The 27,545-nt window shown below is 40.3% G+C and overlaps 2 protein-coding genes across 8 annotated transcripts in view; one reads left to right on the top strand and one right to left on the bottom strand.

The window, feature by feature from the left end:
- Positions 1–1,041: 1,041 nt before the first annotated feature.
- Positions 1,042–27,120, bottom strand: COMT (catechol-O-methyltransferase). 5 transcript variants are annotated; one of them, XM_026859534.1, is made up of 5 exons: positions 27,012–27,120; positions 8,904–9,186; positions 6,932–7,125; positions 4,852–4,983; positions 1,042–2,322 (listed from the first exon to the last, which is right to left on the bottom strand). In XM_026859534.1, the coding sequence occupies exons 2-5, from the start codon at positions 9,184–9,186 to the stop codon at positions 2,143–2,145; spliced, it is 789 nt and encodes a 262-aa protein (XP_026715335.1). In that variant the 5' UTR covers positions 27,012–27,120; the 3' UTR covers positions 1,042–2,142. The 5 variants fall into 5 exon arrangements, with proteins under 5 accessions (XP_026715335.1, XP_026715334.1, XP_026715332.1 ...); XM_026859533.1 differs by having other exon boundaries at positions 26,896–27,012; XM_026859531.1 differs by lacking the exon at positions 27,012–27,120 and adding an exon at positions 20,954–21,062.
- TXNRD2 (thioredoxin reductase 2) overlaps positions 27,039–27,545 on the top strand; it is a 34,922-nt gene continuing 34,415 nt past the window's right edge. For 2 of the 3 annotated variants that reach the window (XM_026859524.1, XM_026859523.1), the window contains exon 1: positions 27,079–27,171. In XM_026859524.1, coding sequence (XP_026715325.1) covers positions 27,096–27,171 — 76 coding nt within the window. In that variant the 5' untranslated portion in view covers positions 27,079–27,095. Of the gene's footprint in view, positions 27,413–27,545 lie in introns of all 3 variants that reach the window. The other variant, XM_026859526.1, reaches the window with a different exon arrangement.

Here is a 27,545-nt window from a genome sequence, read left to right as displayed (position 1 = left end):
GAAATATTCATGCTAACTCTACAGGTTTCCTCCTTCCCTAATTTTCTTGACAGTCCCTCATATGGTAATTTTGGCCATTAGCTAGCAGTAGCAATTTCTTTTCTGAACCTGTTTTGTAAAGTGCAGAACAGTCTATCTGTTTGCTCTTACACGTCCTTCAGCACCCATCTGAGACTTGGGTCTGTTTATCAGTATGTGTTCAGTGCCCTGCTGTGGCAGGAGGGTCTGTTTAGGTGCAAAGGTGTTCAAAGCTGGAAACAAGAGGATCCTTTGGAGTCATAACTTTAGGTATACAGACAAAATTTCTGGTCAGCTGCATGTATCCAGATTTTCCAGTGTATAAGCTTGTGGATGCCAGTAAATAGGCTTGAAGATTATTTTCTTTTGCAAATTTTGCGAAAGTTGCTTGGAATCACCTGAAGGACTGCAGCCTGGTGACTGAGTTGAGCCTGAATACTGAGAGGACATGCTACTAAGCAAGTGTACAGAATAAATCACTGACTTACAGTGTAAGAGGGAAGTGTTAGAACCCGGGGTCTGCTCCCACACAGGACAGCACAACAGTAACAAGAGACTGCTTCTGCATAGTCTAATTCAGTATACGAAATCTTGTGTCTTTCTCGATGTGACAGAGTTTAGATTGAAACTCTGATGATGTTGCCTTCTCCTATCCCTGCGAAATGCACACATTACAAGCTAGCTGGGTCACCACGGCTTACTGGTCCATTTCTAAACTGACTCTGTCACCTTAGACTGTCCTATTTTTTTTTTATACTGTGGGGCAATTCTCTGCTGTGCTCATTATTGGTGTCCTGGAGGTGGATTTTCTGTACCACACAGGCCAGGGTAGATACCACTTCAGTAAGGTGGGCTGTAAAAGGAATAACAGGTCTGAAAGAATCCGTAATGGGAAAGATGAGAATGGTTATCCCTGATTTTCACACTCTTGATTTTCAGCTGTTGGATCTTTCTGTGGCTGTTCCAAGGTTGGAAATCCCAAGTTCATTGCAGAATTCGTGGGAAACAAAGGAAGTCACGTGCTTGCTCTATTGTTTTTAAGTTTTTATTTATAAATGTGACCATTGCCTCATTATATAATCACAGCAGGACATGCCAGGAAATGCCAGAGGATTTTTTTGCATTGTTCAGGTGAGTTAGAGACTTCAGATTTGGCTTTGTATCTTCTCAGTGACAACCCTCACTATTCACATAGTGTTAACAACACTGAGGTTAGCCCACGGTGTGCAGGACCACCTGGTAAAACCCATTCTCTCTGGTCTTTATTTTTACATAGCATCTTAAACATAGACAGCACTTCAGAGTAAGCAGCTTTCCCTGCCTCTAAAAGCAAACACTAGGTATATAGAATATAAAGAGAGGATAAGTAAATATGAGGGGATAAACAGCATTTTCTCAAGGTGTCTTATATTATGTGTTTTGGTGTTTTTTTCAAAAGAGCCTGCTCCTTTGTTATTGTCTGTTACTGTGTTTATTTTATACCACTTCAGTTTTCCCTATCTCTGCATGGGCAGATTAATAATTTTATTTGTCTTCTGCAAATTCTGTTTTATTTTGTCATCACTGCATGGGTTGGTCTTCTTTCAGTGCATGCCTTTTAGCATAAAGATGATGAACTTTTGCAGTAACTATGCAAAAATGTATCTGGTATCACAATAGGAGCTTTCACTCCCTTAAGTGGAATGCTAGTAATTTAGCAAAATCAGGGCTCCTGAAATGGTCTTGCAACACACATGCTTTTTTCCACTCTTGATAACAATTAATCAGTTTAGCTTGGGGACACAAGTCTTCAGAAGTTGCAGTGACTTTCTCCACCCCACCCTAAGCCCAAACTGTGGTTGTTCGTGTTTGAGTTCAAAATAATAGACTGTGTTGGTCAAGGCAATTTGCATCAGCTTGGGTTTGCTGAATTGTGTGAAACAATGGAACAGACCTTTGAGCAGTTACCCTACTTATTCCCGATCTTGGTTTCCACCTGGTCTAATATGATCTCCACTGGTGCTTTAATTACAGGCTCAAAAAAAAAAAAACAAAAAAACAGACAAAAAATTAAAGCACAGACAAGTTAACCTGTGCAGTTGGATTTACATCATTTTAAACAAAGGCTCACTTTAATGGTTCTCTTTATCCCAAAAACACAGCCTTTTCCATAGCATCCTCCACTTTCATATATTCCAGATGAGATGGGTAGTTAGTGCATTGGAAATGGGGGTTGTTGCGGATATAGTTAAGGAATTCTGGAGCTCCTGGGACGATGACATTGTCAGCCAGAAGAACTGATCCCTTCCTCAGTAAGTTGCATTCCTAGAAAGAAGAGAAATTGCTTCATGGTGGCTGTTCAGCAGACGTTGGCTTGAATGTAACGTCCTTTCACATTAACCATGTCATACTCAAGTGCTTGCACCGAAAGCCACTGTACTACGGGTTTGGAGGGAAGAAGAGACATGGGAGAAGCTGAGTAATGCTCTGATCCTTTGTGGTCATGCTGACTTTCTCTGTTCATACAGTCAGTAGAACGTTAGGGATGCTGATAGCGTGTTGGGTCATTCGGGTTCTGACACAGCAAATCAAGTGCAGTTTGCTGCTCTGATTGTTTCCAACTATGGCTACATGATCAGTAAGATGGTTTTGTTTTGATTTTCATGCCTAATGTTTGTAAACTTTTTTTAACATCACATTAAAACACTGTAGTGGCTCTTTAAGATCACCTGAGAGACTGGCATGTACCAGTCTGCTTTGGCCAGTTTCAGTCAAACTCCAAAACCACTACATGAATAAAAGGGATTTTCTGTGCTCGTTTTTCTTTCACCTTGTACAACTTCCTGCCATGTTGTTCAGGAAATGGGCATGAAGCAGGGTTTGTGCACAATGAAGATCACTGACAGATTTCCACAAGATATAATTAACTTGTAATATTCACTTCAAGTGCAATGTTTATCCTCGGTAAACCTACAAACCTAATTTTACTGGTATTTTTGTCTAGCAGAAGTTGCTTATCTGAGCTTACCAGCTGTTTTAAAACAGCCTGTAGTTAATCAGGCTGGTTGTTATCCTGTGTTTACAGGCAGCAGTTGTAGCCAAAACATGGGGTGGTTTTTGTCTCTCCCAGTGTGTTAGAGAAGCCCTCTTGATGAGTGAGCTCCAACGGCTGTTTAGCTTACTGCTCTTGTCTCTGGTGACTGAACACCAGTCAGCACAGTAGAAGCTATTTTAGAGACATGGCAAATATCTTCTGGTCCGTTGCACAGCTTATGGAAGACTACAAGTGACAACATGCTGTGTTTTCCACTGGTCATCAGGATTTCAGATGCTGTTTGTGACAGGCTATTCTAGAAGTACATGAAAAGGAATATGCTGTCTGGGGCACTTTCAATCTATATTTAATCTGAGTATATTTCATATTCACTATTCATATTGCAATGCATGCCAAAATTGCATGTTAGAAGGTTTGTAACCTCTGAGAAAATGTGGGATCCTCTCTGGTCTTAATTTCATAAGGTTTTTCTTAAGCAAAGCAACTTTGTCACAGTTGCATCAGGCTGACCATCATGATGGAACTAAACTACCTGTTTGTTTTGGCTGTGTAGTAAAGGTTAAGCTCTGATAAGGATGTGTTAGCTCTTCCCAGTAGAAAGAGCTCAGTCATCCTTACACAGCCAGTTTAAAAGAAAACATTCTCTGGGTACAAAATAACCGTAGGGGGGGAACATTTTATTCAGCTACTGCTGTGTAATTTCAATACTGGCTGTTCATAACCCCAAACAAATTTCCTTTTCAAACCAGCTATCTGGAGGACAGGGCTGAAATTAAAAAACAGGGGAGCCTGGATGAGAAAATAATGTTGTAATCCTCAAGCAGGGGTCAGGAAGTAGTTGACAGGTTCTCAATGTAAGAGGCAGACTCAAAAAAAGTTGATTTATTTGTGAAGAAAATAATTGAAAAATGACACTTCCATACAAGTAGCTAGGCAGCTGTAGAAAATTTTATCAGCCTGCAGCTCCAAAGCTAGGAGAGTATCTGTATGTGCTGTGTTGATAGATAATAGATGTTGTGAATCTCAGTTATTTAACACTTGAAAATACCTTCCTATCCAGATGTCCTCTAGTAGTTACCTCACTTATCATTGCCTGCTGCTGTTAAAACCAGCTTATTTTGTAATGCTAACAGTAATGGTTAAGGCGGGTTGGGAAGAAATAAGCATAATTTTTCCACATTCAGGGCTGGAGATAGAGTTGGATGGCACTTCCCTAGCAAGTGTCTGACTGGGGCAGTCTGCAGGCCTCCAAAGGCTGCTTTGCAACCAGTTAGGTAAAGACTCCCAGAAAGATGATACCCAGCTGTGCTACCATAATAGTATTTCATCAAAAGGCTCTGCTGGCACCACAGACCCAGGCAAAATAAAAAAAAAAAAAAAAAAAAAGGGGTACTGAGGAAATTATAGAGGTGCAGCTGGGATATGCAGGTCCTAAGTCTCACCTGCTCCCAGGATCAGGATGTTTGTGGGTCAAGTGTTCTGGTTAGTGACCATGCAGATATTCCTTCTAGCAAGCGTAAGACCCAGACCATGCACTGCTTGAGCTGGGATTTCTACACAGGCCCATTTGTTCTGGAAACAAAATGGCTCAACAGTATTTGCCAAGTCCTGAGCTATGTAGTATCAGCAGTTGTCCTTGACATAAGTTTGGGATCCTGTCCCCCAAATCCTCTTTTCTTGTAAGGTTGCTATTTTGGTTGCCATTCATGTTACAGAGGATGAGGTCATTCATAAAGAATATAGGCCTCACAGACATTAAGGCATTTGCTACTTTAAAGACTGGAATTGTGCAAACTGACCTGAAGCAGGATGGTGTCTGGTGTGTATCTGTCTTTCCAGTGGTCCAGGAAGACAAAATCCAGAGTATCCACTTCGTATTTTTTCTTCAGCTGGGGAATAATTTCCTCTGAAGGGCCTTCTAGGAGTTTTACCTGAAATGCAAATCCATCTGATGAATTGTGAACCATTAAGAAAACACATGTGCCTCTAGCGCATTTTAAATTGTGGCCAGACATCAGCAATCCTGTTTATAGCTCAATATTGCCTCAGTTGAATTATTTCATACATTTAGATCATGTACTTTTTTCTTTTTGACAAACCAACTCAGTTATGTTCTAAAATATGGGTTTGGGTGGGGTTTTTTTAATAATAGGAGAAAAAGTGACCTGTTGTTTCTGTTGGATTATGTGCTCCTTTACTGGAAACATGGAATCTCCTGTTGAAAACAGTATTTTTAATTACTTTTTGACTTACATCTCAGTTGAATCTTGTAGTCCAAGAGAAGCAAAAAATAGAGAACAGGTTAGTTTAGCATATCATTGGAGGCTACAGTATGTGAAACTGATATGGCCAGTAGAGGGAGGAGGCAGGACAGAGGCTATTACATCTTCCTCACAGGTTTATTGGCATAAGTACTGTTAAACTGAAAGGAAGCTGCTGCTCATTGATTTGTTAAGCAAGCACCATTTACTGTGAGTGGAGGGAAAATGTGGTAAGGAAATCTGGTTTATGACTCATAGCCGATCAGGAGATTAAATCAGATGGGGAAAATGCAATTTTAGATGTCACTAGTACTTCAGTTTCTCTTCAAGAAGTTAAGAAACGCATTAGAGATCTCATGGTGGGATTTATTTCCTCTAGTTTTATCATCTACATTGAAGTGAGTTGTCTAGTCAAACAGACAGGCACTTCAGGCATGAATCCCCTGGCCTGATATAGATGTCTGCCTTGAACTGAGATAGATTATAGACTGGAAATACCTGCATCTCAACCAACTGTACAGGGAGTCAAGGCACAAAATTTGGGTATACATACTGTGACCAACTAATTTGGGCAAGTACATCTCATCTGAAGTCTATTGCACATAATGCAACTGCTTCTTGTGAGCTTTTGAAACAAATGACACTATGGCTCAGTTTTCTGTTCTACTCAGTCTTGACACTGATTTGAACCTTTTAGTTTAAATAACAAAAACCAATCTTCTAGTCTAGCTTTTGGGAGGTAACAGTAAAGTCCTTAGCTGTACTGCTGTGAGAGGTCAGGGTCTGTAATTAGGCACAGAGCTAGTCAGATTAGTAAGGGCTGTGGGTGCAAGAAAAAAAATAATACAAAATGTCTATGAATAAATGTCAGATGGAAATAATAGAAAGGCTTCTGATTATCGGGAGCAGGAATCTGTGGGGCAGTCTTGCAGTTCAGTAACAGCAGTAAACCTAACCAGTTTTGCCATAGTGGTTAGTTATTTTATGAAAAGAGCTGTGTGCACTGATGTCCTATGACCATAGTAAGTGAAATAGCGGACTCTGGAGCCTCCCTCCGGGTCTATATTATTCTTACAGTCACTATGGGCTTTGAAAATAGCTCTCAGCAAATGGCCTGTCTACTGTACTAACCAGAGAATAATGAAGAGGCCAAACTGGAAGATGAAGTCTAAATGCTTTCAAAATGTTAAGGAGATACAGATGTATCTGTTTCTGGTCTTTCCCCTCTGAATCTTCATCCTGCCTCACACAGTGAAGAACTTTGGAGAACAGCCCTGTGATTGTTTTGGTCACACACACACATCTTGACAAGCTTCAAACTCTACCCTGACTCTCAGCTGGGCATGCATCGTACTCAGACTCTTGACTGATGCTAACAAATTTAGCTCACTTGCACTGTATATACAAAAGAGCAGATGGCCTTGATCCTCTGCATGGACACGGGTAGCTTTTCCCTGCTGCCAAGCCCAATGGTTAACTCTGCATGTTCCCACTTAGGATGTCATACTTGCTCGACAAGTAAAAAACAAACTTAAACCTATTATTGGTTTTATGGATAAAGTCCCACTCTCCATGCATTGCTGCTTCATACCAACCAGAGACAAATGGTGGTGTTTACCTTATCTTGTACTCCAGCGAACTCAATCATCTGTTTAGCTATAGCAGCAAATTCTGGGTTGAACTCCACAGTGAGAAGATGAGCTCCTGCCTTCAGGAGCCGAGCAATCCTAACTGCTGAGTAGCCACAGTATGTTCCCAGCTCCAGGGCAACTGATGGATTGGCCTCTTCCACTGTCTTGTCTAGAATTAAACCTGAATAAAATGGAAATAGGTTAACTTTTGACGAAATCAAACTGGTTCACATACAGAAGAGCAAGTTAGTGACAAGAAACTGACAAAGTCCATGTACTCACTTGCTCAGGAAATTAAAAAATTAAGGGTTGATTTCAAATTATATATTGTATCCTTTGCAAATTGGCTTATCGATCACCAAGATGACCATGGACATTCTAAGTTTCAAAATTCAAATTTTCAACTAGAAAAATCTTACTTAGTTTCACAATTTCTGAGTAAGGAAGGGCCTGAATTAACTCAAATATTTATAGTGTTAGAAGGGAAAAATGCAGTGTTTTTTTCCAAGAACTTATTGCAGAAACTGGCCATATTTGTGAAATGTAAAACTCCTGAATTTTGAGTGCTCATATTTGTTGCAAATGTTACATGCAGTAGTTTGATACAAAATTTCTTATCCTAAATACTTGTTTTTAAAGGGAAAAATAAAAGTGTAGTTATAAAGTTGCAAAATATTTGGATTCACTAGATGACTTCATGGGATGGAAAACATTAGTCAATTGTTAACAACAAAAAAATGTTTCCCAAAAGAAGTGACAGTGTACTACATTCAGTACTTCTGAAGAAAAGGATTTATTTGTGAGAAAAGTGTGTCCTCTTACTCATATGGCTAGAAACTGAATAACTAATCTGAAAAAGTACTTGAAATGTTTTTACACTGAGCCACGGAATTTTTCAATGTACATATACATTTAATTACATGGTATTTTCCTGGGTGTCATTCATTTATAGTGGGATGATGATGCTTGCATCTTGAGATCATGCAGTTACTCTCTAAACCTTAGGAACTAAAGATGAATTCACTTTGATAGCCCTTACCTGAGGAAAGGTCATCTTTGTCACAGCTAAACTAGAGTGAAATTTTAAGAATATAATCCCAAATGATCAACATTTAGAGCTTTAAAAATTCCTACTCAGCCACCACCTACTGTTCTTTTGCCCTAAACACCCAATCCTGGTGTGCAAAGGAGCTAGTTTCACAAAATGTACCCATGACAGAGAAGCATTTTTTATTACGATGCTTACAGTTGTATTTCATTAGCTATGTTAATGCCAGACTAAGCAGATTTCCCGTACAATTTCCCAGCAAGAGGTACTTTTGTGTCTAATTCATAAGGGAGCATGTTAATGTTTTGCCATTACAGTTTTTTGAAAAGACTGTAATTTCCCTGCAGCTAAGAAAAAAATGTTTTGTCCATGTATTTTCCTTTAGGAGCCAAGAAAAAGATGATTTACTCACTAAGTAGCAACAATGTCCGAGAGCTGCTTTTGTGTACTACACAGGTAGGATTTCTCAACAGTATAACTTATGCTTGCATATACAAAATTCATAGTTTAAAATACTTTTTTTTTTTCCAATTTACTATCTTTCAGTTAAGGATCTGAAAGTACTTAACATAATGAATTACGCCTTAAGGCCACACTCTATAGCAACTGAGGTATAATGCAACCCTAGATTTTTTTCCCACAAATTGTCACCCTCTGCTTACACACGTGCAATGCACACAACACGCAAACTCAGATTTGGTCCTGTGACTTCCTGAATTACTCACTGATACCCCTCTGCAAACATATCTGCACAATTATGCATTACTGTTTACAGAACAACCCTGCTGACCTCAAGCTGTTGTGGATTTTTTTTTTGCAACAGCAGCAGCTGGAAGTTACCATGTGAATACAGTAAGACTGTACTACTAGTCTTGAAAGATCTTTCAAGTGCTGATCCCTGCCGCAATTACCTTTCTCATTGCCCACATTCATGGCCCACTCTTTCTGGGAGCAGTACTTATCTATAGTGTCCAGCACACTACAGGGGTCTCCTCGGACTGCATTCTGCAGCACAAAATTTAAAATCCTCTGTTCTTTGCTCTGATTCATGATGAAATTGGTTATTTTTTCCCGGATTATTTCATTCCAGATAAGGGCAGCAGTGCCGTTTTTCCTGATGAGCACCACAAAGAGCAGCAAAATGAAAAGCAGGACGAAGACAATGAACAAAAGGAGTGAAGAGCTCTCCAGCATCTGGAATGAAAGAGAAAAACAGCCCAGGGTTAAGGTGGCACGGGAGAGAGCTATTCTTTTTGTAAATATTAAGCTGAATAACCCACAACCAACCATTCTGAACAGGAACACACAGAGTTTAATTTTGATATTGTCCAGAGTATCTGAAAATGACTCTCTGTTACTTGGTAATGGATGGTGCTCTGTGGCACTCCCTTTAGAAGCCAATATTCCAGGCAGTCAACAAGTAGCTTTATTTAATGCTCTGCTCCCTTCCCCCACACAGCTGCTCAGTTCTGGCTTCAAGCATGCCACTGCATAAGGAGCCTCCCAGCATCAAAGCTGTTCTAACCATTTTTTCAAATCTTCTATCCATCTTCCATAACCATCTTTAAAATCTTAATTAGAGCCTGCATGTGATCCCACTCTCCTAATTTATGAGCACTGGGCAACTTCTAAAGTGACTTTGGTAAGAAAATATGGAATATCTCACCCTTCAATTTTGAGCACAGTATCAGCAGAAACTGGGCATTTGGGTAAGTTTCAACTCAGTCTGCAGGTCCTAAGTTACTACCTCTTTGCTAGCACCTGCCCTTCTGCAGACAAGCTGAGCTTGATGTTTCCACTGGACGTGACATGCCTCCCTCCTGTCAGAGCCTGTAGCAGAGGTTCCCAGGTGGAATGGTTTACAGAAGATAGTAGCCTTTTGCCTGCTTATAAAACCTTTGACATGAGCCATCAGTCTGATACTTTTAAGAAGAAAAGATAAATTTCCTTTTATAAAGTAGAGATGTTTTCTCACTGATTATAAAATTGTAAAACTGAATCCCTGAATCAGAGAAGAGTTCTGGCTCATGAAACTGAATAGATGTAACAAAAGGCCACATTGTAATTCTCTGATGGGCCAGCTCAAATTGTCTGACTGGATTGTGCCTATTGTCCCCCTGAAATTCAGTTTCGTAGCTGGCAGGTGCCTATGTGTGTGCAGCATGGGTGGTGTGTGCTTCTGTTTGAGAGTTTAGGGCATCCGAACATAAAGCTCAGCAGATGGGATGCATGTCACCCTATACAGCTCAAGCAATAAATCCCATCAAAGCCTTTTACTCTGATGAATATCAGACAAGCCGGTATACAGCAAGGTGAATTTACTTCCATGCAGGAGTCACAGCACAAAAGATCTGATAAAGAAAGGGTTCATAAAATTAAGGAATTGATTTAGCCTTTGAGAAGGTGCCAAACTAAGGGTTGTAATTTGCCGAAGGGTTCTCTGCATATGAAGTTCCTCTTGTACAACCCAAAACACAACTCATTTCTGATGATGGAGCTTATAGCACCTCCACTTTTCCGCATCTGCTTCCCACAAGCAGGGGTTGACAGCTGCTCACTGGGAGGAGAGCACAGGCTGAAATGTGCTCCAGTTAGTACTGGGATGAATGAATGCCAAGTTCATTTGTTCTTTAAGTCTAATTAAGCGTTTGAGCACAGGTCTAAGGGATTCAGAATCACTTGCTTAACCTCAGCAGGATGGCTTGAGTTACACTACTTTTTGAACTGTTATTTTTAAATAGCATGACATTCAACTCTTTCTAGTCTCTGACTCTTTATATTGTCTCTCTTCCAGAAATGGTGAACAGCTTCCACTTGCACTTGTATTAATGTTTCACCTACCTGGAGTTCAGGAAAACCATTGCCCCAACAGGAGCTACAACATCCTCAGAAATTTTGCCAAGTTGCCCAAGACCAGAGGAAAAGGGGCTATATGACTCGCCAAATATTCCCCCAGATCTCTTCCTATCTGTTATTGCTTCCCCTTTTTTGTTTGTTTCCCACAAAACTGTCCCAGAAAAAGTTCTAAATTTTATGGGTAGTTAGACTTCCATTCTATAGTGGGACTTAGCACATACACATTACACATGAGAAAAATCTAGCCCACTGCTTTGAATTTTGAATCATGTAGGACACATTTTGAGTTCAGAAGATAACTGAGTTTCCATGGAGATATGCTCAACCTACAGTACAGCTGATGTTTGTTCACCCATCCACTTATCTTAGTCGCACAGCAAGTCTGATTTGTTTGGAGCAGTTAAAAGTCTATTTCTCTTGCTTTTAAGGAGTCACCAGTGTTAATGTTTACCTTTAATGCTTTCCTTGCAAAGTCTGACCTGAGACATTTCCTTTCAGGGCTCACCAGCATCATTAGCACATGAAAATATCTTGCTTCTTGGGCCTTCCAGATTTTGTTTCCTAGCTAATAAGAACTTGCTGCTTTACCTCAACAGGATCATGAAGGCCTGGATGCCAGTTTTTCCTCTTTTCTATGCACTAGTAGTTCTACAGATCAGGTCCAGTTGTCCTGCACCTTCTAGATGGGACTTCTGCTTTTTCTATTTCTTCTACATGAAGATGTTCCACATTATTGGATTTGGCTATGAAAATATCTCTCTAGCTTCACTCGGCTTGTCTTCACTTGGCTTTCATGGCTTAGTTGATTATATGGTCATTGTTGATGGATTTGGATTACTGACACAGTTGAGGGATATTTGCTCTGAACTGCAATGAATGGATGGAGCCCAGAAACCATTTACTGATGCCAGCAGGTATCTAACCTTCTCACCTCTGGACAAGGGAAACCGCATGAGTCCTGCATACCAGTGACTCACTTGGTGGCAGTCCAACCATATTCAGGTACCTCTAGAACTGAAGGCTGTTGGCATTCAGAATTATTTCAGACTACTGCCAGACATAATCCTCTGGTTACAATGGCATCCTCTGAGTACAACCTGCCACAGCCACAAAGGCTGTTGCTTTGGCACTATGACATTCTGCCAATGTGTTTGGGGCTGCCCTTCAAAGACCTGTCAGACAGCAAGAATGGATGATAGCTGCAGGATGAGCTAGGTTATATACTTCTGAGGAACAGCTTTCCTCCTTTATTGCTTAGTTATAAATGTTAGCCCATTTAGTAAGATTTCTCAAAACAAAAAGAGATAGCATCTGTAGGCTAACTCAGCCCCACTCCCTGTCCTGCAGGATTGCTGAGCCTTCTTTTTCAGACAGGGAACAGACTGTGAAGACTTCTTTTTACACCTTAACAAAAAGGACCTGCTTGGTAGTAAAATCCTGCCCCTCCATTTTCCCATTGCTTCCCAGGCATGGAAGGGTATGCCAGCAAACCAGATTTCCATTGTCTTATTTCCCCACACTGCTACAGGCTTTATACACCAGAATTACAAGATATCACATGCTCAAAAGCCCATGTATTAAAGAAGGACAGCTTCTTCATTGCCTGCAGCCTATGAAATGCTATTTTTTAATGTGTTGCTGTTAGCCAGAGAAAAGCACTCAACTTGGATTAGACCTGCTGATTTTTAGTAAATGCTGCTGATCTTGAACAAACAAATACTTCACCCTCATCCTTACTTGGACAGCAGTATCCTTTTAAAGATTTTGTTGTTTTGAAAGAGTGCACTTTGTGCAGAGAAAGGTGCCTTGTTTGAGATGTACATGTCCTATCTTTTCAAAGGCATAGATTGTATTTAGGCTGCTGTGACCCACAGCAGGTACTGCAGTGTGACATCCTGCTACCAAGATGCAACTAGCTTGACAAAAAGGTGTAAACTGGGATTTGCTTCTGGACCAGGTATATAGCTATAGCCATCTACCTCTTTTAGTCATTCCTTATACAAAAGCATGAACAGGCTGGCAGCCCTTCAGCTTGTCTGGAAGGGCAACATCTGATAGTTATGCTGGGCCACCTGGGAGACAAATTTTGGATCTTCACCTCTGAAATCTTATCACTTCAAGTTCACCCAAGAATCCCTTCTTAAGGCAAAATACTGACCTGAATTTATCTTTGTGTCTCTTCTGATCTAGACTGGTGAGTGGCTGTTACCACTGGTGTGTTTACATGTTTTGTGTAACATCTTTGTCAAGAAGACAAAAAAAAAGTTATAAATTTAACCTTAAATGTGTGTTATTTGTGGATGGTCTTAGATCTAAAACTTAAGCAAGCAATTCAGCTTGACCCTTCCTATGATCCAGTGCTCAGAGGGATGCATTTCTTACAGTGCCCCAGTTAGACCTTCACACTTCTGAGTCCCACAGGAATGCAACCATAGATAACAGCAGAGCCCACCTGCCTCCACAAATCCTCGGAGGTTACTCACAGGTAGCAACCTATATAGTACATACTGGTTTTGTCCCTTCCTAAACAAGTTCACTTGTTTTTGCTATATCAGGGAATGTTTTTCAACTATTGGGTGGTTGTTGTTGTTATTTATTATTTATTATTATTGCTGTGTAACACCCCAGTGGCTACATAGACTGGCAATATGGGTTGTTCTTAGCAGAGCTCCTTTAGGAGGCAATTATCCTGAAAACCACTTTCCAGAGAAGGTAACTTTTAAAAGGAGCAAAACATATCTTGGGTTTCTTTTCCTTTCTTTTTTTTAAAAAACAGTTTCTTTTTCAAAGCTTGTCCCTCTTAATTTCTGTCTTAAATGTGAAAATAAATTTCGTGATAGCAGTAGACTGTAAAAGCAGCCTGACAAGAGCAAGATACATTGATGATGGTCATGCACCCAGAGGGGAAAAAAAACCTGTACCAAAATAGGTAATTGCTTTCATATTCTTAGCTGGAAAATATTTGAAATGAAAATTAAGTGCATAATTCAACCAATTTAAAACTACCACTACCTAAGAGACAGTCATGTTATGACAGCTTTAGAAAATGCAACTGTAATTTTAGCTTTAATGTGGATTCATAAGATTCATTAAATATGCGATAAAACTGAACTTGCACATAGTCAAGTTTCCCATAACCACTTATTACAAGGCAGTTGCTCTTATTATTTAATGCTTTTACTGAGGTTCCAAATACACAGGTTAGCACTGCAACTTCTTCTGTGCATTAGAAACACCATAATAAAGTGAGCCTTCTCTTTGAAAGCTAAAATTTGAAGTAGAAAACAGCAGGCAAAATGAAAAATTCAGCAACAGAATAAACAGAAAACCGGAGGGATAACATTATGGAAAGGAATGAATAACACGTATCACTAAATCTGTTTTTGAGAAGACAGGGTTTAAAAGAAAACATATTAAAATTTCATGCCCAAACCTGTCAAACTACTGACGAGTCTTTCTAAAGCACTGGGTTATTTTCTTATGCATCTAATCTTACTCATTTTGGCAGGTTTCATAAGACAAATCATAACTTGATAATGCAGTTCAGCAGTTTTCCCCTGATGCAAACCATAATCAAACAATCAGCATTTGAATGGGAGCACCTCTGTTTCAGCTTACAGAGATTTAAAAAGATATTTTCAAAGAGAGAATCAAACACAAATTGTGTGAATCTGCTGCCCCAACTTACCTGCCCTTGAAGATAAAATGCCTAAGTCATTTTAATGGCTATAAAAGAAATCTCAAGAGACTGGCTCAGACTTAGGGATCTATTATTATAGCAATAGTTGTTAAGTTAGGGGATTCACTACCCCCTTACTATTATTGTATGAACTCCAGGCTTTCTAAAAACATAAAAATGCCCATGTGATGGAGCACGAAACAATACATCCTGTTCTTTATTATTGTACAGGTGATTCCAGCCATTTCACCAAAGGTTACAATAAGGATCTTTCAGTAATGTTATTTCTCAGTCCCTCTGGTAAATTTTTCCAAGTACCTTCAGAAAATAATTGGTCTTAGAATTCCCCAAAGTGAAAAAATAAGGATTAGAACAATTGGTAACATCAATTGTTAACTCTGAATAACCAGATTAATTAAAATTGAGACTTTTCTCAGTGTTTCATAAAAACTGTATGAAGTTCTCACAACACTGTTAGAGGAAGGAGTATGGAGATTTGATCTAAGCTCCTAATTGTTACTGTTTTTTCATCAGATTCCAAAACAACCTCCCTCCGCTAAAAAGTGGTATTTACTGAGAAGAAAATTAAACACGATGAAAGTAAGCACCTTTAAATACTCTGAGTTTTAATAAGTACATATGCCTTAGTGGGTTAAAAAAGTACCAAATTGGATTATTTAACTATTCTGAGTAATTAACAAAACCTCGTTTCCTACAGAAGCAAAAATAAGAGGTGACAGGTATTAAAATACTTGTGAGGCTGAAAACTGCTGGATAGAACATTTTTTCCAATCAAGATGAATCCTTATAAGCCTAATTAGAGAACTTCTCATTACAGTTTTAGCTTGGATAAACTGATACTGCTTTGCTTTGTACTGAAAATGAAGTATTTAACATAATTACAAAAAAAAACCCTCTTCTGCAAAGACAGCATGGACATTAGACTGCTATTCTCCAAGACTGGAATGAGAGTAAACTTTGTGATCCTGAATGAGGGAACTTAGGTTTGAGTCTCAGTTTGGCAATACTTTTCTGCTCTGAGTTGGGTGAGCTGTCTTACCTACATCTTTGCTGCCACAAGAGTAAGTTAAAGTTACTGATATTTCCGTAACTTGCAGGGTGTTGTAAAGCTGAATTAATCTTTGTCAGAAAAGTCCCTGCTATAGATATATGGATAACACCTGATGAAAGGCAAAGGGATTTTATCTGCATTGACTAAATAGATCAATTTTGGGATACCAAGACAGCAAATGCCTATGTGACATTATTATTCTTGCATTTATGAACAACAGGGAAACTGTGGAGACAAACAGTGCTTCAAACACTTTAAGTGATTTCAGCCTGCTGACAAGTCAGACCTTTGAGGAAAGATGATGTTACATCCAATCTTGCTATAATTTTTCATGCATTTAATCTAACTGCCAAGTACTGGTTGGTTGTTTAAGAGTTTATTATGAGTCTCCAAGCATCCAGACAGTACTTTAGCATTCTGATGCTAAAGAGTTTAGAATCTAATTTAGACTTTATTATCTCACATAAGTTGGTGAATGGGGAGTCCTTGGTAAATTTATACCATTCAACCTTTTTTCACAAAAGACTCTCTCCATCAGTCTGATGGTATTGAGGATAATAGAAATGGTCTACAATAGTAGAGTGCCTGGGGACAACGGGGCCTAGCTTATTGCAGAGAGACCGCTGCTAAGTCTGCAGAGAGAGGAATGTAATAATGCAAACAATTTTCTAGAGGTTTTTTACAAAGTCCATACAAATTGAAAAATTAAAACCCCCCATACATGTACCTGTGTGAAGGAGGTAGGTATACCCCCTATTTTTAGAAAAGGGTTAAAAAGGTTTAAATTCAAATTCTTTAAAAGCTTCTGCTGAAATTATATCTTTAAGTATCTCGTGCACTAAAGTATGCAGAGGATTTGCATATTAGTAAGGATATGTTAACTGTTTAAGAAGCATTGCAAATAAATGCAGAAGAGTCAGCACATTCCTACACATATTTTAACAATGTCTGTTGCTCTGCACTAGGCCAGAGATCTGTGCTCTGCCATGACTTGGGGTGCAGTTCCTGACTCTTTGTCCTATGCTCTCTTGAATAAGGCAATCTCTGTTTTGTGGCATTTTGCTTTTCTTGATCTTTTCCCATAGGAAGAAAGGCAGAGTATTTTGTTCAGAAAGTCTAAACTGACTTCTGCCAAACATATTGTAGGTATCCTGTTGCTGCAAGGAACACAATTCAACAGCTTCATATTTTAGAACTTATAAAGGTCAAACCCCCATCTTTTTACCTCCTATTCTTTTCTTATTGTTTATGTATTCTCAAATGAGTGCAACACTGTGAAGAATAATCAGTATATTGCCAAATGTGATTAGTGTGTATTTCAATGGAAACTTAGTCTGGGAGTTTGACATTCAGATTTTCCAGTGACATCATGAAAACAAGCTGAACAGACTTTATACAATTTTTCACTAAGTAATCGAAATTTCCCTTTTCCTAGTTGTTTGGTTTTTGTTTGTTTTTTGGTTGTTTTTTTTTTTTCAAATTACTACAATTTAGCTTCACTATCATGACCACAAAAACTTCTATAAACTCAAAGTTCTGATGATTGCTGACCCACACACCCCCCCAGCCTTTTGTCTTTTTCCCTCCTCTCAAGTTGAAAGGAAACAAAAAAAAAAAGTTTCTTCTTACTGAATGAAAGGAAAAGAACAGAAAAGTGCCTATTGCCTACTAGGGAGCCCCATTAACTAAGCTTCATACTAGTCTTTAAATCCATTCTCCCCAGATAGATTTCAGTTAGGATAATTGCTACCCATTTAAAGGTCCCTTCACAGTAGCCATTGCCTAAGTGGTATTCGGTGCTATCAGCCAAGAAAAAAGTTTTATAACAAAGTGTCCACACAGACAGGCCATGGATCTGTAGTGTTCTGATCCAGCCTGGCCTAGTGAACACACTGCATGGTTAAAGCCAGAGCTTGGAGTGGGAGTTCTTCAAGGATAAGAAATGCACTTTACCAGGCCTTGAGAAGACAGCTTTTCAGGAAGAAGATCCTTTCAGGTACCCCTAGGAAGTATTTGTTCCTAATAGTCCTTATTTCCACTCCAGAATTCCAGGTGAGTTGGAACTATTTTTACTAGTGTTTGAGGCCAGGATTTGGTGTAGCTCAGCTGAATTGTAGAAATCCCACCTGGGATGCAGTAGACTGCTAAAAGTAGAAAGTGCTCTGCCCTGTCAGCATACTAGGAGCTGGTCTGCAAAAAGGTCTCTCAGCTGAGATTTTTCATGTTCCCCAGAGGAGTAAAACAAGATCCTATTGAATGATTTTGCCCCAAATGGCAGTAGGGAAAAAGGGTTGGAAAAGACCAAAATGGCTAGTTGTCCTCAGCATCATCACCTGCGACAGACCTATTTCAGTCTCTCTTTATATCACAAAGATCAAGGCTGAATTCTCAGTGTCCCAAATCCCCACTGCGTGCTCCTGCCCTGCTTCCAAGGCTACCAGTTAATCTAGTGTAAATCTGTCTGTCTCCCAGCACAGCTTTCTGCTCTCCACAAGCTGCTTTTCAGTCAAGGGAGAGTGCACGACTGAAACTTGGTACTGAGGACACCCACTGAGGGATCTGAAAGAGTATGAAGGAACTTGCTGCTGAAATGTTGGCTTATTCCTATGGAAATTAACAACTCTAACAGGCCAAGCAAGCTGGGATCCACCACAGCAGAGCAGGTAACCAAAGCACTGCATGGGAAGAAGCAGCCTAACTGAAACAGAGCAAATGCCCTCCCCTGAAAAGTAGCTGGATTGGGCACCGAGTATTTCTTACTTTAGCTAGAAATTGCTTTCTGAGAAATCTCTCCTGAGAGAGTTTTAGCAAAACTGGTATGGATGGCCTCACACACTAAGATCTGGTTTCAACTGCTGCTGCCAAAATTATGTTTTTTCAGAAAATTCCCAGTCAGTTCTAATTCCAGTGACCCTGAAGGAATGCTGAAAGACAACAGTGTGGGACTGGCAGAGATAAACCTGATACCAGCTGCAGGCTGCTGAGAAATATTGCTAAACTTGAGTGACAGGTAAATTGTTTGCAGTGATAATGTGGTTAAACTTTTTCCACTGATGCAAACTAAAGTTGTAAATCAGGAAATTTTTCTTTTGCATTTAAATACTGCAGTGCTGTGCAAATGCATAAGGTTCTGAACCTGAAGGCTTTGTTAGAGGGGTCCATGGCTGAATAAACAGGAAAAAAAGTAAGCTGAAGTGCAGAGATGAAGTAAAGGTTGTTTATGAAGATCACCGATATGACGTGGTTGACAGTATCAGTAAATATGAGTTTATTTTTAAAGGACAGAAGGTAAAGAATGTCCATAAAGGGCATCGGAAAGATACTCTATTAGCAGCAACAGGGCTAGCAAGCAAAAGTACTAGCTTTTTGTCTGTTCTTCACAGACATTTTGCTGTAGCAGAACTCCCTCTTGAGAACGAAAACTCCCATAAAATACAGCTGCAGGCAACACATTTATAAAAGCAGCTATTCAGTCAAATATGACTGAACCGAAGCTTGACTTGCATTCAGCTTTTTCTTGAATACCAATGAGTACCAAATTCCAGCATACTTATAGCCATAAATTACATTTTCAATTTAGTCAGGGTTATCTCATCTCACTTCTTTCAACTGTCAAGGTTTACAATACAGTACAAATGCATTACACACAAATATGTCCTACTCTTTCTCTGTGAAAGCTGTTGCTGCCCACGGACTGGCTTCCTGACAATAAGTACCAGTCAGAATGTGGAAAACACTGCTTCTTTCATATTCACCACTGTTTAAAATAGTGACATTATCTAAGATAACAAATCATGTCAACCCTGAGAAATAAGAAAATATAAATATGTACCTTTCTCAGTACAGCAGAAGCTGTCCCTCCGATCTTTTCCTGTGCTGCTCTGATGTGGATTTTATAGAATAAGAGTCCAAGAGCCTGCAGTATTCAGTCACATTCGATCACATCACAGGAATAGCTTATCAGTTCTGTTAGACTCTAAAAGGAGCGGTGTCCTTTTCCCCAACTCCTCCTTTCACAGATTTCTGCGTTCCTTAAAGGTGCTCAGTGCCCTAATAACCTTGTAGAAAGGTATTCATCTGTCCCCTAATGACAGTGCTCTTGTTACTTAGTTACAGCACACTGAATGCTAACAAAGTCAGGTATGAGCCAAATCTGTGCTCAGTGTAAATGCACTGTGTTCAATCAAGCAACTCCAGGAATTAATTTGGCCCAAGGGATTTAGTTCTTTTTTCAGCTCAGACGTGGCATGCTACAGCCAGTGCAGAAGTCGTAGAAACAAGACCTAAGCATGTGGACTAAATATAGAGTGCTGCTGGAGGGAGGGGAGGCACATATAGCAAATTGCTTAACAGTAACTACAGAAGGAGGTGCAATCAATACATAATTAGTACACTTGAATATCTATAGCTTCTAGATGGAAAAATACTCCACTACAAACAGGTCTAAGATAAAAGAGGCTTATTCTAATAAACCTTGTTCTTGGCTTGACTGTCTGTATTGTTTCATTCAAGGTGGAAACAATATAATCAAGCTGTAACTAAATTGCACCATAAAGGAAAATAATATGAAAAACCAAAACCCAAACACAATGTGATAGTAGTTCTCTGCTGTATTCTCACTACAAAACTCAGACCTAGTCAGAGAGTGTTTGAAGCTCTAGCCTAGAAACTTTTTTAAGACTCAAAGAAAGGGCTTGTATCAAATGTGACAGAAACAGGAGCTGAGGAACTGAAAACAGGCTTTGTCACATGAGGGGGGAGGTCCTCGAAAGAATTAAGGACTACCTGAGAGCATGAAAAGGGAAGAATAAAAATTTTTCAGTGGATGAACTGAGTAAAGAATTGTGGAAAAAAGAGGTAGGTGAAGATCAAAGTGGTTCAGTAACTCTAAACAAAACATGACTAAGACCCTGATATATAGCACAGTATCCAATGTCAATACAGAATAACTTTGAAGTATTCCTTCCATGTATAACAGAGCTTTAGCTCAACAAATATTTTCTTATAATCCAGACATCAAGCAGAACAAAGAATGAAATAAGCACTTCTGCACTACAGCTTCACTGACAGCAATTTCCTGTCTGGTCGAAAGCTGGTTGTGAAGCCATGACAGGTTGTGTCCGCACGATCCCTGATGCCACCCACAGTTAAAATTAACTGAGAGTTTCTTTTACTGCTGGGCTGTGGAGAAAAGAGCTTAAAACTATAAAACTTATTCTCTGCACTGACCTGGTTCTGTAAGTATACAGTTATTCTTTGGAGATGTCCTTGCAGTTAACTATAGCTAGTTGTGAACTGGTGGGTAGTATCAGCCCAGCTTCTGTTTCGAAGCATAAATTAGTGCCAAGACTTACCAGATTGAGCAGCATCCCATGACAACACTGCTAAAGGACTTCTAACTTTGAGCTGAATCATATTCTTCAGGCTAGAAGCATGGGAGGAGCAAACTTGCTTCTGCCTGCCCACAACTGTTTACTTGTATGATAAAGACTATGGCTGCAAAGTAACCCTTTCTGTTGTCTAGATATTTCATTACATAATTTAAAATGGAGAATGGCAGTAGCTGCAAATTAGATAAAGCCTGAGGTTCCATTAGGTAAACTACCCAAGCTGTGTGATAATGTCCCTAAGTTGCTTCCAAGTTAATAGGAAGCTGAAATCTTGTCATGTATTATTATGGGATATTCTTTTTCTCCAGGAGAAGTTTCTTTAGTAGGGTGTTAGTCATTGGCTTATGCCTTTCTTTAATTTATCTTTTTGACAAAGACAGGACCTATATAGGTATGGATATTTTGGTAAGTTTTTACTAACATAATAACAATGTTACAAACTCCACATGACTTTTCTAGACACTAAAAATTTACCCTAATATTAATACATCCAGATTACTGTGGTGAGCTATAATGTATTGCTGTGATACAATTTTTATGTAGACACAAGATCTTAAAAGATGGATTTGGTATTGCAGAACATCAGGATACTGCATTCACAGGGCACATCTATGGAAGGATGTAGACCCAGGATGTCTTTGCTTGGGAGCAACATCACATGAATGGCAACAGGTTGGAATAATTTGCTAGTTCAGACTGACTTGCTCTAACAGTTGACAGGGTTAAGCTCAGATCTGTCTGCACAAACTTGAGTCAACCTCCTCATGTACACAGCTCTCAGTCTCCTATGGAGGCTACACAGCATCCGTCACATGATGCAACGTGGCAGTGCTATCCCCACTTGCTGTGCATAGCACGGAGCTAAAGCTTTCCCTGTAAATCCATGCCTGGCATAACAACAAATGGCATTCCCTTTTTCTAATAATCCTGGTCAAAGACTGGTTTTTAAAAGCCTAAACAAAGGGAGACAGGAGAGCTAGCACATTATCATAAACCCTGCAGATCATGTGAAACACTGAGTGGAAGAAAATTCTTTTGAGCTTGCATTTTCAGAATAGCAGGAGGGATTTCCTTTTATGTGAATTTGCTGTTTTCCACAGTCAAAGTACTTTTTCTTGCTGAGAAACTTGCAAAAGAGGAGTTTTGAGAAAGGAAGCACCACTCATGTATGAATCAGGAAACTGCCTGGAGATATCTAAAATAGGAAACAACTAAAAGAGAAGAAAGATGGCCAGCAAAGTTGTATTCTAAATTTTAACATAATACAAGCACTCAGACTATTTTGTGTTTACCATGCTTCTTAAAAGGTTATCAGGTAGACTGAAAAAACCTTCCTGCTTTCAAAGACTTTATAACTCCTTATGAAAACTCTGAGGCTCAGTTAAGTCAACCACATTTCTGTCTTTTCTCCCCTCACTTTTTTAGTGATATATGTTGAAGCATTTGAATGAATTCAGTAACTTGTGTTACTTGAAGCTTCATCTATTTCTGCTAGTTTTTTTCCCTCACTTGCAATCGGGTAGTTGTTTAGAACAAACTATGAACAGAAGATTCTGTGTTAAGGAAGGAAGGAATAAAAAGGCATAGATTAAATTCTGAACAACAATGAGTCCCACTCTCAGACAAATTTCTGAAAAAAAACAAAAAAAAGGCAAACAAAGGGGGAAATAGCAACAAAGCTGAAATGTTAAACCATTTTTGTTGGTTTATGAACAAATGTTTCCAGCAGAGGAAACACTGTTAGCTGAAGAATGTATTCTTTGTAACAAGATGTCCTTTTGGGGCACTTAGAAAATATTAGAACAGTCGGTTTTCTTTTAGAATTATGTTTTAAAGTGGAATTTAAATTAGGACCTGATTTAGAGTAACTCTGTGATGTGTGTACTTTTCTTAGTTTTCTCAATGTGGTTGTTTTAGATACATTTAAAGACCTTACATAAAAAATTTTAGCTAATGGGATTTATTTGTCCCATCTTAATAAAATGTTGTAATTTTTATAGAGTTCACATGGAAATATGATCACCACCTCGACCTCATAAACCAAAATTAGCCATTTTCTTCCCTTATCAGTTTGACTTTTTAACTCTCCTAAAGATTTATTTATCAAAGCTCTTAAAAGCAGATATCAAAAATGCAGAAAAATACAGCAGTTTGATTGTAAGCAAACAGCCACAGATTACTTCATGCCAATGTAAAGCAATACGCAACAAAAAAAAATATTAGAAAATTCTTACTATACAAGACAGTTAAGAAGTCTCAAATAAAAGTGGTAAAAATACTTCTCTGGTTTACCCAGGATCTGTGTCTTTGAACAAGGATCCTCAGCTGTCAGCATAATTCCCACATTAGAATACTATCCACATATTTAGCAATCTGAATCATGAGAAGGTTTTACCCTGCTCTGAAAAAGACTGGTAATCACCCGTCCCCTGGTACCATTTATTATGTCCTTTTTGTAGCTCTGGAATATGGTTCTCTCAATTGCCAGGGACTACGTCCCTATTTTCACTTTTGTATTCACTGTTTGACATGCCTGTCTTCCACATGCATTTTCTTTCCCTCCTCCTTCAGGCTAAAGACACCACGCTACACACTAGCAGAGGACCAATAAGAAAAAACAAAACAAAACCAAAAAACCCAACTACAAGCAATCACAAGAGGGATGGTAAGAAACCAGAAAGTCCTACCTCATGCAGAGACCTCTTAGTTCAACCAGTGATCCAGTATAGCTCACTGACACTCCTGTAAATTATTAATTAGGTCATGCCACAAAATGCAACTGCCAATATAATCCATTTCCCACCCCACCCACTAAAAAAGAAACCATGTTAAAACTTCCAAAGATCGTATCTACCTGACACTTCTCTTCACTCCCCTATCCTGTCAGGTTGCTAATCTGGGAATATAAAACATAAAGCAAACCATGCCAGAAAAACAGGAAAGACGGGAAGATGTGTTTGAAAAGTCAAAGTTTCCAAAATGTTAGGTAGAAAAGGTATTTGGTCCTGGTTGTCTTCATGAGGAAGAATCTAAGGCATTGCTACATGTAACAAGAGGTATTTCACATGAAGGAAAAGTACAGAATTCCAAGCTGTCCTAACAATAAATTCAAAAGGAGAAAGTCTGCCCATTAACAGTACCCATTCATGCCTTGCAAAACTCCAATTTCATTGAATGGATTTACACACGTTTCTGAAACATATTAGTGATGCTTCCTTTGCCCTTTAATACTACACTGTTTACAGTACACTGAAAAAACATTTTTCCCTGGAAACAAACCAAACCACATCTAATGTATTAAGTTAACTTATGACTTCAAATATGACTTACAACTGACAAAATTATGTGGAAATATGATGTCAAATCTGATAGCCATTTTGTAAGCAGTCTTTCTAATCCCAAATTTTGAAAAAAATATGCTTTCATTACAGAAACACAATGCTTCATGTAAATGGTTCGTGATACTGGAATGTATCTGCCCTTAAGGGACTTAATCCTTGCTTTCTTATATATATGTAAAAAAATTTATATCAATAATTACTCTGATCAGCTTAATGCTAATCACAAAAGAATTAAAATAAGAGACTAGAAAGCTATAGGAGATGTACCAAAGACACATTAGAAACCACATCGGATAACCAGCATCTGCCTCTGGTCCCTGAGAAAGATTTCTGAAATGCCTGCAGCAAGTATCAGTGGGTACTTCTCATACTGATACTGTCACCATGGGCAAAACCTGCTCCTCATTGCCGATATTTGCCTCTACTAGTCTCAATGATCAGGCTTGTGAGAGCGTGCAAGAACAAGCGAAGTAGCGTTACACAGACTTTCTACTTTCTTCTGAAGATGGCAGTCCTGATGGGAAAGCTTTGACCTGTGGAACAGCATAGTGCTTTATCGTTAGCTGTGACATACAGCCAGAGGGCTGGTGACACCCCAACATCACATGGTCTGCCAGTGGCATAATGGCAGCTGTGGATAGTTCTGGTTCCCAGATGACTTAAGAAGGGTGCCAAGGGAAAGCTACCAACTCACTTTCAAGCTAGAAAAGAGAGGGTGTGTGCTGATGTGTTTAGGAACACACAAACATCTAAAAGAAGCCACAATCTCACCACTGCTGCATAGGCTGTGGTTCACTTAGACTCTGAGCTCTAAAATAATTAAAGCAATCAGTAATGCTAGTGTACGAGGTGGCTGTTACAATGGGCACCTGGCCAAGATCCTATCCTTAAAAGAATTTAGGAGCATTACTCCAAATTTATCATCCTTTCCTACATTGCCACTGTAGGTGCTGTTTAAAGGTACTGTTTTCTCAACAGCTTTGCTACATTGAAGGCTTTTCCTTATTAGAAAAATGCCATAATGCTGTAGGCACATTTCTTCACATAAACTTGGTTTGTGCTTGGGGAAGATTTAATTTTACCCTTGATCCTACGCGTCTGAACTAAATGCTGTGTGAAGAGCACATGCTCAACACTGCCTGATTCAATTCGGGATAGTGGCTAAAATGAACAGCTAAAACAACTTTGCATGCATGTACCTGCAAAGCATAGTAGATTAGTATCTGCATATGCTTGAGGTTCCTTTAATTCAAAGGCCTCTCAGTACACTCTAGTCACATCTTTCTACTGCTGCTGCAGTGGGTAAGAGTGTTTCTAGTGATTTATTGATTAGTGCTGCAGGGAGACAACACAGAGGGGGTTTGCCTTTTTTCTAACAGCAGTGACACTGGACAAATAGACAGACCATTTATTAAAGTGATAGTAACGCCCATTTCATGTATTTTCAAATAATAATGGACTGAAAAAAAATTAATCAGACCGACACGGGTGGTGATGTTAATTCTACAAAACTCTTTTGAGTTTAATTTCCTGCCATTTCTCCTCAACTGTAGACTGGATGATTGATGGTTTCTGAAGCAAAATGGTTGGATGCTGCCCCCTTGCGAAGCAGGCCCTTGCTCCAGAGCCAGCTGAACTGTAACTGCCTAAAACTTTTCTGTTGCTAGCTCCCTCTCTCCAAGAAGTGGCTGATTCTTTGTCCCAAAGTCTTTATTTGGCTATGGTGGTATTTATCACACACAACTCACTACATACAGCAGCAGGGTCACTACTGTGCTTCTGAAGGCCAACAGCCAGCACATCTGAATGAGAAAGACTTTATTTCATCTGGTATCATTTTGATCAATGACTACTTTGAGTTTTTTTTACCTTAGGCTGCCAGAATACACTACAAGCATTGATACTCTCGCAGCTCCCATTGCCCTTGTTCAATCAATAGCTGACATGTGGCACAGGGATAGGAAGCGCTGTCAAAGGCTGTGAATCATCAGAGGTGCTCCAACAAGTTGTCCTGTGCAGATACCGGCACCACCACAGTTAAGCCACGTGTTAAAGCTGTTTGTGCTGGTCTAGTTCAGTGACCTGCGTAGCACAGGCCCCACTCTGCCGTGTTGGTTGAGGAACCTCTCTTCTCTCAGACCCGAGTCCCCAGCGCCTGCTTCAACACTGAGTATACCTTAGCCACAGGAATCTGAAACAACACCACGTGTTGCCTGCAATACCTCATGGAAGGGAGAGGCTTTATTCAAACCACCTTCTCACAGGTGTTTATAACTTTCAGTCCGTGCACTGCACCTGAGCCCACCTCTCACCATGTCTGTTACAGCGGGATGTGTGGTTTCACAGAGAAAAGAAAAAAAAAAAAAAAAAGGTTTTGAATATCGGTGAAGGTTCTGGGCTGTCGTCACGTTCCTCTTCTTTCCCGAAAGGCCTTCCCTCAACCCCTTTTGCAGCAGCATCTCGGGGGAAGCCAGTCAAGCAAAGCGTGTGGGTTTTTTTCCCCTCCAAACAACTGATTGTAACACAAACGCGCTTCTCGAACGCCAGAGCCTGTGCCCCCCTTACCAAAAGGCCTCTCGCGGCTTTGCAGCGGCTCCAGAAGCCGGAGCTCCGGGCGCAGGGCGGGCGTCGTGCTCGCACCCGCGACGCGCTGATGCTCGCAGCCGGCCGCCCTCACCGACCCGGCGTCGCCGCCCTCCACTCAGGCGCTGCTCAGCCACCTCGCAGGGGTCCTGGTTCGGCGCGGAGGCCCGTTGCCGTACAGCATGGCGGCGCTGTGGCGGAGGCGGGAGCGTCTCCGGCGAGTGTTGGGGCTGTGCCGTACGGTACGAGCCCTCTCAGGTACGGGGCGCCCGCTGGGCTCGGGACCGGCAGAGGCCGCGCCTCAGCCTTTCCTCGCGGGAAGCGGGCTGCCGTCTTCTCCTGACGCCTACAGCGGGTGGGGAGGGTTCCCCGAGCCCTTTCCCACCACCCAGACGCGGGGAGAGGCCCGCGGACGCCTTACTTGAGCGACCGCTGTGGGGACCGGAGACTGCCGCCCTCCCCGGAGGCGCCACTCTCCTCCCTCAGCTGCCGAGGCGGGGTGAGCGGCGGGCAGCTTCCATCCGTGGCTGCTTTCGGAGCCGCCCCCACCCCGGTGCCTCTCATGGAGCCCGTCCCTCGGAATCCCGGGCCGCAGGTGGCTGTGAAGTGGGCAAGGCCTCCTGCGCCCCTGC

Source organism: Athene cunicularia, assembly GCF_003259725.1.
Source record: "Athene cunicularia isolate RWA chromosome 15 unlocalized genomic scaffold, athCun1 chr15_part1, whole genome shotgun sequence".
In the NCBI taxonomy this organism is placed as follows: domain Eukaryota; kingdom Metazoa; phylum Chordata; class Aves; order Strigiformes; family Strigidae; genus Athene; species Athene cunicularia.
Note: the sequence above shows the minus strand (reverse complement) of the source record. Positions and strands in the feature narration are given on the sequence as shown.

Bases quoted from the DNA above. Each gene is read 5' to 3' on its own strand.
- COMT (XM_026859531.1), bottom strand. The intron at 7,126-8,903 runs GTAATTGCGGCA...CATTTTATTCAG, and splicing joins GAATGTGGGCAATGAGAAAG to GTTTAATTCTAGACAAGACA. The intron at 2,323-4,851 runs GTCAGTTTGCAC...TCTTCTTTCTAG, and splicing joins CAGACACCATCCTGCTTCAG to GAATGCAACTTACTGAGGAA.